The sequence below is a fragment of the Carassius gibelio genome, chromosome B1 (assembly GCF_023724105.1).
Source record: "Carassius gibelio isolate Cgi1373 ecotype wild population from Czech Republic chromosome B1, carGib1.2-hapl.c, whole genome shotgun sequence".
In the NCBI taxonomy this organism is placed as follows: Eukaryota; Metazoa; Chordata; class Actinopteri; order Cypriniformes; family Cyprinidae; genus Carassius; species Carassius gibelio.
This window is the reverse complement of record NC_068396.1, coordinates 12,689,398-12,706,535: the sequence shown is the minus strand read 5'-3', so window position 1 is coordinate 12,706,535 and position 17,138 is coordinate 12,689,398. Positions and strand designations below refer to the sequence as shown.

The 17,138-nt window shown below is 39.4% G+C and overlaps 1 protein-coding gene across 2 annotated transcripts; it reads left to right on the top strand.

Moving 5' to 3' along the window:
• Positions 1–16,220, top strand: LOC127948669 (putative methyltransferase NSUN7). 2 transcript variants are annotated; one of them, XM_052545277.1, is made up of 13 exons: positions 1–115; positions 3,989–4,124; positions 4,251–4,437; positions 6,097–6,155; positions 6,229–6,365; positions 7,215–7,367; positions 7,468–7,651; positions 7,729–7,942; positions 8,260–8,403; positions 8,516–8,617; positions 10,997–11,114; positions 11,359–11,458; positions 14,756–16,220. In XM_052545277.1, exons 2-13 carry the CDS (start codon positions 3,990–3,992, stop codon positions 15,593–15,595), a joined length of 2,373 nt encoding a protein of 790 aa, XP_052401237.1. In that variant the 5' UTR covers positions 1–115; position 3,989; the 3' UTR covers positions 15,596–16,220. The 2 variants fall into 2 exon arrangements, with proteins under 2 accessions (XP_052401237.1, XP_052401236.1); XM_052545276.1 differs by having other exon boundaries at positions 3,989–4,437.
• Positions 16,221–17,138: the final 918 nt, after the last annotated feature.

Sequence of the window (17,138 nt, the reverse complement as noted above, 5' to 3'; positions counted from 1 at the left end):
GTGACAGAAGATCTCCGAGCTAGAGAGAGACGAGAGACAGAGCGAGCTCCTAATTCTCACATTCTCTTCTTATATTCATACCTGTTGCGAGCTGACTGCACTTATATTAGGAGAGGTATGTATTCAATTTAGTTATGACTAATTCGATTTTGAATATGTGCATTTCAAATTCTAAACTGGAAATAATTAGGGAATTACAGGATTTTAAAAATTTAAAAAAATATAAAAATAAAAAGTTATAGTGAAAATGAAGATTAAATATTTAAGTTTCTGCACTCTTGCTATGTAACTGTCACGGTTTTACGCTGCCTGAAGGAATACGGAGTCGAGGATAAACGGAATAAGGCTTTTAATATATCCAACACCGGGGATATCCAACATGGAGCACAGAGGTAGACACACGTAAGTAGCAAGTGATCACAAGTGAGGACAAGTGAGCACAAGTGAGGACAAGTGAGCTGCAAGTGAGAAGACCCGACAAAACAGAACTGAAGGGACAAGGCTTATGTACAACAGATAATTGGGGAAACACAGGTGGATGGAATCATTAACTTAACAGGGACATGGAACACATGAGGAAGATAATGGACACACCTGGGAACTAATCAAACACGGAAAGACAGAAACTGGGTCACGGGCAAAAAACACATTAAATGAGTCCAGGTGTGTGACAGTACTCCCCCCTCCCGGTAGGTGCGTCCTCGCACCGTAGAAACAACAGAGGGAGGCGTGGGTGGGAACTTGGGAGGAGGTTCCGGTGGAGGACGGACTCCCAGGAGGGGGCCAGCAGACAGGGACCACAGAAGGAGGAGCCAGGGAGGAGACGACGGAGGGAGGAGCCAGGGAGGAGACAGGAGCAGGAGGAGCCAGATGGTCCACCAGAGACCAGCCAGGACGGAGATCCAAGGTGGAGTCGACGGCGGGAGGAGCCATGGTGAAGGAAGGGTCGACGACACCAGGGGGCCGACAGGCGGAGACTGCACCGGTGGGTGAGGAGCCCAAGATGGAGCAGCACAGCCGCAGAGCCAGGGGGACGTCGAGGTTCCGGAGGGCCTAGGTGGAGCAGAAGGCTCAGGCGACCAAGGCGGAGGCAGGGTCCTGGCAGACCGCTGTGGAGCCGGAGCGACCGAGGATGGAGGTGGAACCGGAGGGAAGGAGGAGCCTGACAAAGCCGGAGGGATGGAGTGACGAGGTGGAACCAGAGGAGAGGAGTCCCGAGGCGGCGGATGGTCGACGACTGACCAAGGTGGAGCCGGAGGGACGAGGGAGCCCGGTGGAGCAGGTGGGATGACAGGCCACGGTGGAGACGAGGGAGCTAAGAGCCAAGGCGGAGCCGCTGGGTCGAAGGACCGAGGAGGAGTCCAGGGCTCGGAGGCTGGAGGCGGAGACAGGGCCTTAACACGCCAAGGCGGAGCTGGAGACTGGCAGTCCAGCGGCGAACCACCGCGCCCCGATGGCGCGGACTGAGGGTGAGCTGCGGGACTGACTGGTACCAGCAGGGATGACGAGGAACTGGCTGGTCTAGGAGGAGGAGAGAGGAGAAGGGTGGGAGGAAGGACAGGAGGATCAGGACTGGACGGAACCAGCGAAAGAGGAGTAGAGGGACCAGCAGGTTTGGGAGGAGGCGGGAGAGGGAGGCTGGGAGGGAATACAGGAGACACAGAAGATTCAGGGCTGGGCGGAACCAGCGGTGAAACAGAAAAATCATGGCTGGGCGGAACCAGCGGAGACACAGAAAATTCAGAGCTGGGCGGAACCAGCGGAGACACAGAAGATTCAGAGCTGGGCAGAACCAGCGGAGACACAGAAGATTCAGAGCTGGGCGGAACCAGCGGAGACACAGAAGATTCAGAGCTGGGCGGAACCAGCGGAGACACAGAAGATTCAGAGCTGGGCGGAGCCAGCGGAGATACAGGAAACTCAGGGCTGGGCGGAACCAGCGAAGAAACAGAAAACTCAGGGCTGGGCGGAACCAGCGGAGAAACAGAAAACTCAGGGCTGGGCGTAACCAGCGGAGAAACAGAAAACTCAGGGCTGGGCGTAACCAGCGGAGAAACAGAAAACTCAGGGCTGGGCGGAACCAGCGGAGAAACAGAAAACTCAGGGCTGGGCGGAACCAGCGGAGAAACAGAAAACTCAGGGCTGGGCGGAACCAGCGGAGAAACAGAAAACTCAGGGCTGGGCGTAACCAGCGGAGAAACAGAAAACTCAGGGCTGGGCGGAACCAGCGGGGAAACAGGAAAATTAGGGATTACCTCCATAGACCAGTCCATCAGATCCTGAACTTGCTCCATATGATCTTCAGAGACTGCATATAGCTCACCCTCAGTCGCAGGAGTGTGGGCAGGGCTTTCCTCCACGCCCTCGATCTCCACGAGGACTCCCACGATGCACGGTGTTGCCGGCTCACACACCTGGTCAGTCGCGCTCTCGAGTTCCGGCTCCCTGTCAGTGGATGGCTCGGGCTCTGCGGCTGCGGTGGGCTCTGGCTCCGTGCGGCGTGATGGTGGCTGGCTGGTCTCTGGGTCGGGAGTGGGGCTGGCGAGGTCCTCTATGGGGCAGACGGTGAGAGGTGACCCATTTCTCGCCAGAGTCCACTCCACGTATGCGGCGAAATCCTCTCGAGGACCATCTTCGGACGACAACGCTCTGCATTTGGAGTTCAGGCTGGTGTTGTAGAAGGTGCAGAGCGCGCCGTCCGGGTAGCTGGGGGCATTAGCTAATAGGAAAAACTGTCTGGTATGGTCCTCGAGAGAACGCCCTTCCTGCTTCAGCAGGAGGATGAGGAATTCGGGACGATAGAGGGGATCCATAGACACTAAGAAAAGAAAAGTCTGTGAAAAAACAAAAGCAAAACGGAGGGAAGAACACGCAGTTTTCTATTTTCTCTTTCTGGTCGGGTCTTCTGTCACGGTTTTACGCTGCCTGAAGGAATACGGAGTCGAGGATAAACGGAATAAGGCTTTTAATATATCCAACACCGGGGATATCCAACATGGAGCACAGAGGTAGACACACGTAAGTAGCAAGTGATCACAAGTGAGCTGCAAGTGAGAAGACCCGACAAAACAGAACTGAAGGGACAAGGCTTATGTACAACAGATAATTGGGGAAACACAGGTGGATGGAATCATTAACTTAACAGGGACATGGAACACATGAGGAAGATAATGGACACACCTGGGAACTAATCAAACACGGAAAGACAGAAACTGGGTCACGGGCAAAAAACACATTAAATGAGTCCAGGTGTGTGACAGTAACAGGTTGTTCTGAGACTGTACACACTGTTCAAAAGTAAGATTTCTTGATGTTTTTGAAAGCAGTATAGTATGTTTACAAAATGCAACAAAAACAAAAATGTACTAAAAATAGTAATATTGTAAAAAAAAAAAACTAGTTTTCTATTTTATTTATTTTAATAAATGTCATTTATTCCTGTGATGGCAAAGCTGAATTTTCAGCAGCCATTAGTCCAGTCTTCAGTGTCCCATGATCCTTCATAAATCATTTTAATATGCCGATTTGTTGCTCAAGAAACATTTCATAATATCGTAATCATTTTGTCAGGATTCTTTGATGAAAAGAAATTTCATATGGACAGTCTGCACTGTCACTTCTGATTACTTTTCATCAAGTTACACGGAACCTAAACTTTTGGAAAGTCATTTATGTACAGTGGATTCAAAAAAAGTCTACAATCTTGGATTAAAATTCTGATCTAAACGGTTACAAGAATAAAAGTAAGGACAGAAATAAATAAAGAAATATTATGTAAAATAAATAAGAAATATTTAAGGTTCAAATTTGTTGATCCCTGTAGTTTGATTTATTTAAAGACTATATTATACTGTGTGAGAAAACATGTTGTTTACAAGTTAAATAACTGGCTTTAATATTGTCAATGTATTGATCCTATTTGAAAGCCTCTCTAAAATAATACTTCAAGCTGATCTATGATAACCACAAATGCAGTGTGTTTTTACAGAATGGTTAAACAGACTCTCAGCTCCACACTGGACTCAGATCTACCAGACGTCACATCACTGAACTTGCTGGACCAAGAATCAGCTCCTAAGAATAAAGCACACAGTCCAGTCTCTCCTAAGAGCCCAATGAGAAAAGTATGTATCCAGTCCCTTAAAAAGAGGGTCACTGCAGTGCCCACAGAAAGGAATAATCTGAAGAGAGAGGGGATGCCTGTGGGATTCCCAGACTCTGTGTACATTCATGCTGCAGCTATTTTCCAGAAATCTCATGTGGAGAAAGATCTGGCGCACCGACTCATTCGCTATAGGCGCACCAGTCCTAAAGGCGATGGTGGTGGTGATGATGATGGGGATGATGATGAAGATCCTGGGATTGTTAATGACGGTGATGTCGACACCAAGAAGAATGAGTATTGGGCATATGAGCTGGCGTTCAACACTCTGAAATGTGAGTGACAAAATCAAGCCAGGCCAAAATGGATTTTCAAGTATTACATTACATTTCCAATTCTAGCATTCTAGCAAAATAAGCCTTGGGTAAGAGTGTAAATATCATGAAGATAGTGATGATAAAGAAGTTTTTTAGAGGGCACAAGAATCGAATGTGTCCAATTCATCTTGATTGTTTTTGCCGATAACATCCCTGCGGTCAGTGATGTCATGCTTTTTATGGCCTACAAAACTTTTAACATCAATTATTCAGTCCCTCATGACTCAAAGGTGTAGTTGGAAACAGATGAAGAGTCATAAACGTATATTACTGTATCCCAAATTTTTCATCCTATCCTATCCTCTCCTTTAGTACAGCAGAGTTTTTTTTATATAATGTTGTAGAGACGACTGGGGTTTTATGTAACTCTTAATTTCTTTTTTTTTCTTTTTTTTTTTTTGGTGGTCTCTGATGTAACAGACATTAAGATAACCCTGCTTGGTACAAATTGAATCTTAAATTGAGTTGAAAACAATATTTTATGTCAATATATTTTTCAGCATATTGGTAATATTGAATATTAATATCCTTAGTAATCTATATTTAATGTTAATTTCAACGTTTACTTTTGTTAACGTATATTTAATGGACCTGAGCTAACATGAATATTGCTTATTGTTGGTTTTTCTCTTATGTATTAACTAATTTTAATTAATAATGTGATGCTACCATGTTTGGTTGTATTTTTATTTTATTTTTCAAAGCTTTGTATGAGAAAATGTAAAGATAATAGACAGATTTTGGGGTTGTGGTTCATGGAAAGCTGCATGCTCTCCATGTTTCCTGTCATTTCTTCTCCACTGACCTCTTCTTTCCATTACTGAGCTCCTGAATCAGTCATTTGGGAATGTCTGGTCACATTCTGGTTGAGTTTCTTCTTGTAGCTTATCTTCCCTACACATGTCTCTGACTGATTCCTCTACTCCCTTCATCTCTCTTTCTTTCTCTCTCTCTCTCTCTCTCTCTCTCTCTCTCTCTCTCTCGCTCGCTCGCTCAATCTTTCTCGCTCTCTCACTTACAAAATTTTGCTTAGGGGAGACTTTTTTACTTTTTTTTTAAGGACATCTATTTGCTTTTAGTGCGCAGGTCAGACATCAGTTAACTGACTCCTGTAGCACTTTAATGGCTGCGCTGAACTGTAAGCATGAGGTCAGTTTATATCTGCAGCCAGATCTATCATCCAGAAACACAAAAACAACAAATAATTTATATTTGTATGCAATTTGGAAAAATCTGACAAAAGCTTATCAGTCTAATGTATCATACAATATATTAAAGTAGCTTTTTTATATATTTTTTTGAGCTTAAATACAAAAAAAAGTAGATCTATGCTTAAAACAAACAAAGAAACAAATAAAATTTACACAAAAAATAAATCATGAAAGTTGAACAAATTTAATTTATATATATTCAGTTCACATTCTGTTTTTCAGTTTTTACTCGCATTGTGTTTCCCACATTAATTCTTCATATTATGCTGTTGTATTAGAATAATCTACTGCAGTATAGAAGCGACAGAATAGCAAAAGTACAGTATTGCTTGACTTTGTTGTTGTTGTTGTTGTTGTTTTACATTTATTCAAGCTAAATATCCCAAACTTTCTCCTACAATCACAGACCAAGATCTACTGGAGGAGATCCTGACTGACAGCTACTTTTACCGTTCTCAGCAAATGGTGGGTCTGTTAGGACTGACATCTGCCCTTTTATCTTGATATTATGATTGACTTTGAGTTTGTGTTTGTTCAGCCAGATGATCTTATGGCTCTTGTGGTGGTCGTACTCTGTGACCTCCTGGACAGGAAGTTCCAGCCCAGAGAGCCAATGCAAAGAGCAGAGGAGGGACTAATAAAGGAAGTGAGACAGGTGGAGGACAGCCTTTGTAGGTCAGTACGAGCAGGTCTGCCCTGAGAAAATGCATTCATTCTTTAGACTTACAGAAATGATGTTCTTTGAAACCCATGATGGGATGAAAAATCCCACCCATGTCTCCTAGACAGCAATGACATTAATTGGAGAGCAAGTTGAGATCTTTACTTAAGTATCCTCAGTTTCAGAGATGATCTCGGAAATGTCTCAAATTACCGAAATTGACAAAGTTTAAAGGTGTATTTGCAACTTCTTACAGTATCTCAAATTTTAACTTATAAATGTGACTTTCTCTCTCTCAATTGTAATATTATACTGTATATTGTAATGTTAACTCATTTGTTGCATTTTTTAAAATTGTGACTTAATTTTCTATTTTAACTATTGTATTTTTTACTGTAAGATGGAAATTTAATATTGTAGATTAAAACTCTTACACTTTCAAATGAGAATGAGAAAATCGTTTTTTTTTTTTTCTGTCTTTACTGAACTTATTTTTTATGTGTTTCCAGTTGTGAGTGACTTGTGAGTGAGTTGTGAGTTTTGGAATATGACCTCATTTCACAACTGGCATTGTTTTTTTTGTTTTTTGTTTTTTTTTCAGCTTTATTTCTTTTTCCCTACATGCTGCAGGGCTGCAACATTGTCCTGAAAATTAAATTAAATTAAATTAAATTAAATTAAATTAAATTAAATTAAATTAAATTAAATTAAATTAAATTAAATTAAATTAAATTAAATTAAATTAAATTAAATTAAATTAAATTAAATTAAATTAAATTAATCCTCTGGTGATATAATGGTGATACAATCCATAATTGTTGGACCTTAAAAATGGTGCTTGTATGTTTGTGTATACATATCAGGTTCAAGACCAAACTGGAAGCCTCACTGGCTCATTACAGAATAAAACAGAATTTGCTGACAATTGACAGTTTCCTGCCACCAGTTGTGAGGGTTAAACAACAAAGGTCACAAACATTACCACTCTATGCCTGGGTCAACACCCTCAAAGCCAGGTAGTGTGTCTGTGTATGTATTTATGTATACACACATGTATTTTCCTTATTTTCTATTATGTACACTTCTCATATTGTGTTTGCATTCCAATATATTCAGCATTGAAAATGTGTGTGAGACTCTGGAGACATCCGGCTTTACTCAGGTCGACTCACACACACCCCTGGTAGGAAATGTGTTCTGTAAGGACAAACATTGTTCCAATGTACTGCTGTTTCCCAGACGGCTCTCAAAACAACTGGAGAAAACCAACCTAGTGTCAGAACACACACTCATAATACAGGTAATAAAGACACACACACAAACAAGCATCATCAGTGCAAATCAATATCCAGGTTTAATTTGCGTGTATGAATACAGGATAGATCTCGCAGTCTGGCCGCCTGTGCGATTCGCCCGCTGTTGGTGGAGCGTGGAGATGTTCTGATGGTGGGATCTTTCTCTGCTCTGACAGTGGCTCATGTAGCTGTCCAGGCTGCTGCCTGTTCTGGCTGTGTACATGTATGTGGGGTCCTTAATTTATCCACCTTCAACAATGAATTACAAACCATCCTCACCTCTACTGCCTGCAAAAGTAAGTGTTATTCTGCTGAGCCTTATTCATGAGCATAAATGCATAAATGCATGCCCCTTTAGCAGCATAAATGGCTGCCCACTGCTCCGGGTGTGTGTTCACAGGGTGTGTGTGTTCACTGCTCTGTGTGTGTGCACTTCGGATGGGTTAAATGCAGAGCACAAATTCTGAGTATGGGTCACCATACTTGGCTGAATGTCACGTCACTTTCACTTTCACCGTCACTTTCACATGAGTGATAATAAAAATGACCTTTTTTTGTTTGGCCAGTAGTAAAGTATTGGTTCTCAGGCATTTTCTTCCTTTTTTCCTCATAGATGTGAAACTGATGTCTGAGTACTTCAGTGAACTTAATGAATGGGATTTGCGTATTCAGAAGGTTCGGGTGATTGTGTTGCTCCCAAAGTGTTCTGCGTCAGCTCTTTGTAACCCTGTTGAGTTTATCCTCAATGAGAGTGGAGGTAAAGCAATGCATGATTTTACATTTGAGACATTCTCTTTTCCATTGTGGCAGTTGGGTGAGCATTGAATAAATACCAAATAACGAAAATAACGAATACTGCTCTTATTCAGACAGAGGGCTGCTGCATGGCTTATCTAAAGGAATCGTCTCTGAGAGTAAACTGGAGGCACTAGTTGCCAAGCAGAAACAAGACCTCAACCATGCACTCACCTGTGAGACACACACAAATACACACGCACAAACACGCATTCATTTATTACCTGATTCTGTGACATTAAGTAGTTTTAATACTCCTTCTAAGTGAAAATGCAAAAACAATATGCGGTTCTGTTAATTTTTCCTGCCCTCTGTACTGAACCTAATTTGGTCCCATTTCATATTAAGTGGCCTTAACTACTGTGTACTTAAAAGGATGCACGGTTTTCCTTCAAATCAAAGCATAAATGCACGTTAAAAAAAAAAGTGCATCCTTGTGGTGCAGCTGACACAGAAGACCATTTGAGTGATGATGTAGAGAGACACATAGGACACTGTTGACAAAGGTATTGTTGAATAAAGTCCTTATTTTTGTTTTCTTTGTGTACAAAAAGTATTCTTTCCGCTTTATAACATTCCGGTTGAAACACTGATGGCAGATGGACTATTCTGACGATGCTTTTTATACTTTTCTGGTCCTTGACAGTGTAACTTACTTCTATGGCACAAGCCTCCCGGTTTTCATCCAAAATATACTAACTGAGCTTTTACTGGTTAGGAACGACATGGGATAAGAGAATTTTCATTTTGGGTTGGAGTATCCCTTTAAATCTTCCGATACCACCAAACATGTCCCTAACCTTACCCCAAACCTGTTTGTTTATTTTCTGTAAAAAGGTTGCATTAATACAATATAGAGAATACATCCTGAACCGTTCTATCAAGAACAAATAAATAGTTTTTTTCCGCATTACCTTCATAAGTTTATGTTGTGAGAGAAAAGACAAAATTATTGACAAAGAAAAGACAGGAATAATGTCTGCTTAAATAATGTTTAAAAATATATTAAAGGGTTCATGAACTGCCTTTTTTTATTATTTTGTACTGTCACCATAATTTAGAAGTAATAGGCTATTTTCTGTCTTGTTTTGAACCCCCTAATCAGAACCCTCTGTTTGAACAGACATGAAGAATTGTAAACTTGTAAGTAAATGCCCACTGCTATGATTGGCTAATTCAGTAGGTTTCATACTGTCTGTAACAACAGACAAAGCAATAGCGGTTACACAATAATAACAGTTACTCACACTTGTGATCCAATATAGTCAGAACAGCATTGTCTTTTAGTTTCAATCTTTTTGAAAATCTTGTGTCGAATTGTGCATTGTTTCTATATGAATCCGCCGTAAAAATTAAGTGAACCATGGGCCAAGTTATTACTGACACTGTCTGGATCTGGAAGTTCATCAAATACAGTTTATCATTTGGCTTCTGCGTAGACCTGTGTTTGCCTCTCTCATTATTTACAGTAAATGCGTGAATCGGTGGGCGGGGCTAAACAGGCAGCGCTGTAGAAGCAGATGTTGATCTTCCTCTGTGGAGACATTTGCCTTGTCCAAATACCCACACTTGCGATTTCCAAGTATAGCGATTTTGGCAATTTGAGAGTGTGAGCATGCGACAGGAAGTTAAGTGCGCAAGACTGTCCGAGTACTTAAAAACGCCAAAGCGCAGTCCCCTTAACACACACTAAATCACTAAATCCACACTCCAGAGCAGTATTCAAGGCTTAGTGTATCCCATCATGCACCATGTTCTGGAAATAAATTGCGTGCCTTTTTGCCAAGATCGCAAAAGGTCATGGAAACTTTTTCAATGTAAGGTAAATATTAATAATAATTAGATAATACATATAATTTGGTTGTTAAACAAAGTGCTACACGTTTTATTTGTGCAAAGATGAGTAGCCTATTTTTTATTTTGAACATCATTTGCAACTGCTTTTTCCTCACTTAATTAGAAGCACTAAAAATTATATTGTGTCATAAATAACGTTATATAACTATAACGTTTAAAAGTTTATTTAAAATGCAAAGACTAAACACTTGTCTATTTACAACACTATAAGTGTGTCCCGTCAGGTAAAAGTTGTACACTCACTTATCTTCATCCTCACTTGGGCCAAATACATTAATTACGTCATAGAAGTAGTCAACTGATCAAGTGCAAAGACAGCAAATGTGGGTATCTGGACAAGGAAAGTGTTGAGGCACACGATTACTTCACATTGTGGCACATTCCACAAGCTGTCATTATGACAGATCGGCTTCAATATAAGCTGTTTCTGACTAACAAGATATGTACAGAATGTTTTTATAGCATTATATATCTAAAGATCAAGGGAATTTTGATTTCTCAGTTCATTACCCCTTTAAAATATAAAACACTGAAATTGTAATAATCTTTCACAATATTTCTGTTTTAGGATTTTTTTTATCAAATATCAAACTAAAATATTGCTGACCCAAAATTTTTGGTATAGAATTCATTTATAAATCACATATTGACTAATGCACATCATCTGAGTTATAGTGACCTAACTTGATTAACTGCAGTTCCTAAGGTGAAGGCTGTGGTGTACTGCACATGCTCAGTATATCCAGAGGAGAATGAAAGACTTGTGAAGAGAGCGCTTCAGAACGCAGACAGCAGAGCAAAAGCTGTGCCCTTCAGGTACACACACATCGCTCTCTCACACACACACACACACACACACACACACAGTCCAAGCATTAAGTCTTTCCTGTCACACGCCACTAACTGTAAGGATTTAAAGTTGGTGTATCCATGGAAACAGCAGTTAATCCACAGAAAAGCAAGTGGGGGAAGGATTATGTGAATGTTTGAATTATGAAAAAATGGATATGAGTTGGATTGAATTTACAACACAAAACATCTCTCTCCATGTTTCTCTCAGGCTGGTCAGTGCAGGATGGGATGATGAGGAAGAGAAGTTTTTCAGAACTCAAGCATCTGACGTCACGAATGGCTGTTTCCTCTGTGTGATGAAAAGAGAGGTGAGAAATAAGCAACAAAAGGAAATCAAATGACTAATAGGTTTTATAACATATAAAATATATATAAAATATATAAAATAAGTATTGAACACATCAACATTTTTCTAAAGGGTGTTGTTGACATGAAATTGTCACCAGATGTCAGGAACAACCCAAGTAATCCGTAATTAACAAAAACAAAAAAGTTTAAAGAAAATACAAATAAGATCAGAAATTAAGTTCTTTGTAATAAAATGGAATGACCCAAAGAAGACACACTGAACACGCTTACTGAAATTTTGTAAATACTTTGTAAAAAAGCCTTTGTTGGTAATGACAGCTTGAAGATGCCTCCTGGGGAAACTAGTCACATGCATTGCTCAGGTGTAATTTTGGCCCATTCTTCCACACAAACAGTCTTCAAATCTTGAAGGTTCCATGGGCCTCTTCTATGAACTCTAATCTTTAGTTCTTAGAAAATATTTTTAGATTTTCTGTTGGATTCAAGCAAGGTGATTGGCTGGGCCATTCTAGCAGCTTTACTTACTTTCTCTGAAACCAAATGAGAGTTTACTTGGTTGTGTTTGGGATCATTGTCTCGCTGGAATGTCCACACTCATTTCATCTTCATCATCCTGGTAGATGGCAGTAGATATTTATGAAAGAATGTCTTGGTACATTTTTCCATATTCTTCAATTATATGAATTTTACCATTGTTATACCATGATGTTTTGTGGTGATGTTTTGGTGCAGTGCCATTTGACCTCCAAACATGGTGTGTTGTATTATGGCATCCAAAGAGTACAATTTTTGTCTCATCTGATCAGACTATTCTCCCAGTGTGCAGCAAACTTTAAACAAGCTTCAACGTGTTTTTTGTGGATGCTATGGTCTTAAAAAAGCTCTTTGCGTTTAACCATCATGAAATGTTTCTTGTGTGACACACTTGATCATGTGACATGATGCCTTTTTATAGGCCATCAGTTAGGACTGAACCAACTAATATTAATTTCCACTGACAATGGGCAGGATTGCTTTCTAATTACAGATAGATTTCAGATGGTGTCTTTGCTATACATGCCTTTTTGCACCTCCCTTTCTTGGTGAAAATTTCATGTCAACAGCACCTTTAGAAATATATTTACTTAGAAAAATGTTGATGTGTTCCATACTTATTTTACCCGCAGTATATAATAGGACTTTTACAGCCATGATGATTTGCTGTGATTCATATGCTGTGTTTATATCTAAACAAGCATGAAGAAGTGTCTGTGAGTAGAGTTGGTGTGAGAGCTCACACACACACACACACACACATTCACACCGCTCTCATGCAGAGCTTGATGCATTGCTGTCTTAAATACTGCCAGTGTAGCTCCGGTTCACACTAAATAATGAACACATGTGTCTGATCACATTAGCATCCACACAAGACCACATACAGCAAGAGAAACATGCCTGTAGCTTTGTGTGTGTGTGTGTGTGTGTGTGTGTAAGCTTGCATTTGCACTTAATACTTACTGCATATAAACTGGGGTTAGTTGTTACTTTTGTACTATAATGAATATACAAGTCAACTGAAATTAATAACATAATCCTCCAAAAGTTATCATTACAGGAATCTGCTATTTATCACTGATAATAAAACAGTTGTGAAATGCAAAAATATATTTTTTTATGTGAGTGAGATATTTTTTTCCAAAGAAATTAACACTTGATGACGATGCATTAAAATTATTAACAGTGGCAATATAAACATTTAGAATGATCTTGGTTTCAAATAAATGCTTTTTTAAATTACTATTTATTAAAGAATCCTCTTTAATAAAAAACCATTGATCATGGTTTGCTTAAAAAGTTTAAGCAGCACAACTGTTTCCCTAAATGATCAGGTCAATCGCTGATCACAGAAAACAGTATCTGCCAATCTGATCACCAATACCAATCTTTTTAAAGCCTACTTTTTATTATGTAGAATTATTTATGGAAATGATCCAATCAAGATTTTTAGACATTTATTCAGGGCCTGAATTTCATTTTTGAAAATTACTTCCTCTCATAGGTGACTCTTATATCTGTAAAGATCTGTAAAGTTGAAAAGACTAAAGTCTCAAATCCGAAGATATATTCTTTATCAAAGTTAAGACTCTGCCAGTCCCCCCTAAAACGGCTCATTCAAACACACCCCCACACGTCTACGTTATTATGTGGAAATATTTGCGTAATGCTGCCCAAATTTTCACACAAACTAAGAAGGCATGCTTTCAGTAACCACAGATAGTGTTGAAGCAGCCGTGTCAGAGAGATGCAGTGTGTATCTAGGTGAAAGCAAAAGCACTTTATTTGGCCTTCCGAATTTATATGCATTTAGGAATCTTTAAGATTATTTACAACAGAACAGCAACACATTTTATGGACTACTGTTTCATGAACCCAGGAGAGGAGGTAATTCTGACTTTGCTACGACAATCTGGCGCTTCTGAATCAGCTAATGTAATATTTGTTATTAGTTTAAGCATTTGCTATTGACTGTTAAAATGCTGAGATTTTCGCGTTGTGTATGTGTGTGAGAGAGAGAGAGAGAGAGAGACTATTAACATTAAAGCATGTCAACATAATCTGTTACACCAAATACACCAAATAATGATATTTTAAAAGCATCATATGACTCCTTTCATTCAGCGTGCAGCACAGCAAAAAAAAAACAATCTCTGCACTGCTGCAGACGCACCGCTCCTGGAACGCACTGCCAGACTGCAACCGTTTATGCAGTGTGAACGCCTTAATCCTTTAACATAAGCACGGGGGAAAAACGCACCACATTCACACTGCAAACAAAGTAATGTGAACCCGCTGTATATCATGCCAAACCTCTCACGGCAGGCGCATCATCAGCTTGAGATCGGTTTTATGAGATGGGCCTTTTTAGAGAACGCCGATCAGTCATCCAAAAGTGATTATCGGCCAATACAACTGTTTTCAACATTGATTGAATAATAAAAAAAAAAAATTATTTATTAAATCCATTGAAAACACAAGACAACTTGCCCCAAAATGACATAAACCCCTGTCCCAAAAACACCGTTTTTAACTTTAGGATTAAAATCTAACTTCTATTTATTGTTGACAGAAGTTAATTCAGAGCTTACCAGGACTTTTCCAGGATTGTGAGCAGAATAAATCATATGATCGGCAGACTGTGATTGTGTCGTGGCTAAGACTGTTGAGATAAAACCTTTGTGACAAATGGCCTCAGTCTCCCTATATGTAATATTGCTCTATCTATGTGTATGTGTGTGTGTTTTACTTTCTAACAGCAAGACCCAGCGGAGGTAGAAACTGTGCAGGATATTTTAGCACGAGCTGCTGCTAAAGGTTTGTTGGGCGAACTGCTCCCTCCTGACCCCATGAACGGAGAGAAACCGAAAAAGAGAAAAAAACTAAAAGGATCTAAACCAATTCTTCCGCTTTCCTCCCTGATTGAGCCTCCTGCATCGGTGATGATCAGTCAGACAGCAGACGATTCAAATCACACTTCCATAGTCCTGAATGACAGTTCCACAATCCTAGATCATGCTTCAAGTCAAAAATCAGCAGTTATGGATGCCACATCTAGCACTACAAATCACTCCAGTGTTCTAGACCACTCATCCAACAATAGAAATCAGCCTTCTGTTGTGCAGAAGAAGCGACCAAAAGGTCATAAGCCTAGAGCTAAAGTTACTAAGCAGTCTAAGAGAAAAAAGTCTAAGTCCCGCACTCGTAAAGAACGTCAGAGCAGGTCTCGTCCTCTACGCAAGAAGCTCCTGCACCTTCGGCCATCTCAACACACAACCATTACCTCCATTAAACCAACTCCACCTCAGAGCAAACCCCCTGCCACCAGAACCCCAGTGTCACCACACAGATTCAGACATTTGTCTCAACGAGAGTCTGTTAAACCAAAAAAGGAAATGATCAAATCAGAAGCCTTCAAGCTAGACAGGGAGGAAAACCGGTCAAGAGAGTTTAGTCTTCCTCCTGTGTATCCGCTCAGTCCTTCACATCCCTCTTCATCCCCCTATCGATTGTACTCCTCCATGTCTTCTAATTTCTCCAGCAGTCTTTCCTCTTCTAGCAGCATTGCCAAAGGCAGAGACTCCATCCTTTGGCATTGAGCTACAACCTGTTGTTCAGAAATACACTTCCTGTGTGCTTCTGTGCAAAAGAAGAATTGTAGTACACAAGTTTATCGCCACTGAAAGCAAGGTACTGATCTCATAACTATTTAATCAACTATGGTTTATAAAAGGGATAGCTCACCCCAAAATACTGTCATTAATTACTCAGCCACATGTAATTTCAAACTCATAAATTTGTTCATCTTTTGAACACAAGTTAAGATATTTTTGATGAAATCCGAGAGCTTTCTGACCCTCCATAGACAGCAAGGGTCCTACCGTGGTCAAGGCCCAGAAAAGTACCAAGAACATCGACAAAATAATCCATGTGACATCAGTGGTTCAACCGTAATTTTATGAAGCTATGATAATATTCTTGTGCGCAAATTTTTTTAATTATGACTTAAGAGGTCAGAAAGCTCTCAGATTTAATCAAAAATATCTTTATAATCATTTGTTTTCCAAACATGAATGGATGTCTTGAAGGTTTCAAACAACATGAGGGTAAATAATTAATGATAGAATTTTCATTTTTGGGTGGACTATCCCTTTAACGTGTATGATGTACTTTGGCAACACTGTAACTGTATAATGTATACTGTGTTAAATAAATTATTTTATTCGTGGCTTGTAACCTAAGGTTCTAATTTTGTGTGTTGCACTATATGTCAGAATATGAGAAAACAGATTTACATTACACTGAAAAAAAATGATTCATTGAATTTACAACTTTTTTATAAGTGGTTGCAATCAATTTATTTTAGCTACATTTAAATAAAAATTTTGCTGAAAGTTAATCAACTAAATTAGTTTATTTAAATATAGCTGAAATAAATAGATTGCAACCACTTACCATACATTTTTTTAGTAAATTCATCGAATCATTTTTTTCAGTGTAATATGCACTAGTTGATTGACTGAGTGTTGTATTACTTAAAATCACATTTATATCTCAATTTATTGAAATTAATTTAACCAATTTATATCTTAATTATTCATTAAATCAGTTGAAACCAGATTTTGTATCTCTATAAAATGTTTACATAAGTTTTTTTTACCCATTATTTATTCACCATATTTTCTTAGCCATTTCTGCAATGTAACTATTTTATACAGTTTGATCATGTTAAGTCAGCATGTTTATTAATTTATTTATTTTGATGACAAATGTTGGACTACATCCATAATTTTAGCTGCTTAAACCTTGGCCCTTTCTTACGACCAACTATAAATATTCAGAATTCTAGAACCAAGTGTCTGCCCTAAATTTTCTGATAATCAGATATATGTCACAATACAAAAGAAAATGTTTTATGAATTTAATAATTATGCCCCTAAAGCTTTAATGACTCATATTTTGTTAATATCCAACCCCATCTCCTAAGAAAACTATTTTGCAAGTTGGCAATTTCATATGATTGTATACTATTAGGCTTAGATTTTTTTAGACATGTTAAGCATGAAGGTCCACCCCTAAACCTCAGTGGTCCATAAGAAAATCAAACACATTGCCACAACAATTTGAAAACTGAAAAGCTGC

Coding starts and splice junctions, on each gene's coding strand:
- LOC127948669 (XM_052545276.1), top strand. CDS start 3,990: ATGGTTAAACAGACTCTCAGCTCCACACTGGACTCAGATCTACCAGAC. Junction 6,156..6,228: donor TTTACCGTTCTCAGCAAATG/GTGGGTCTGTTA, acceptor GTGTTTGTTCAG/CCAGATGATCTTATGGCTCT. Junction 8,618..10,996: donor CCTCAACCATGCACTCACCT/GTGAGACACACA, acceptor GATTAACTGCAG/TTCCTAAGGTGAAGGCTGTG.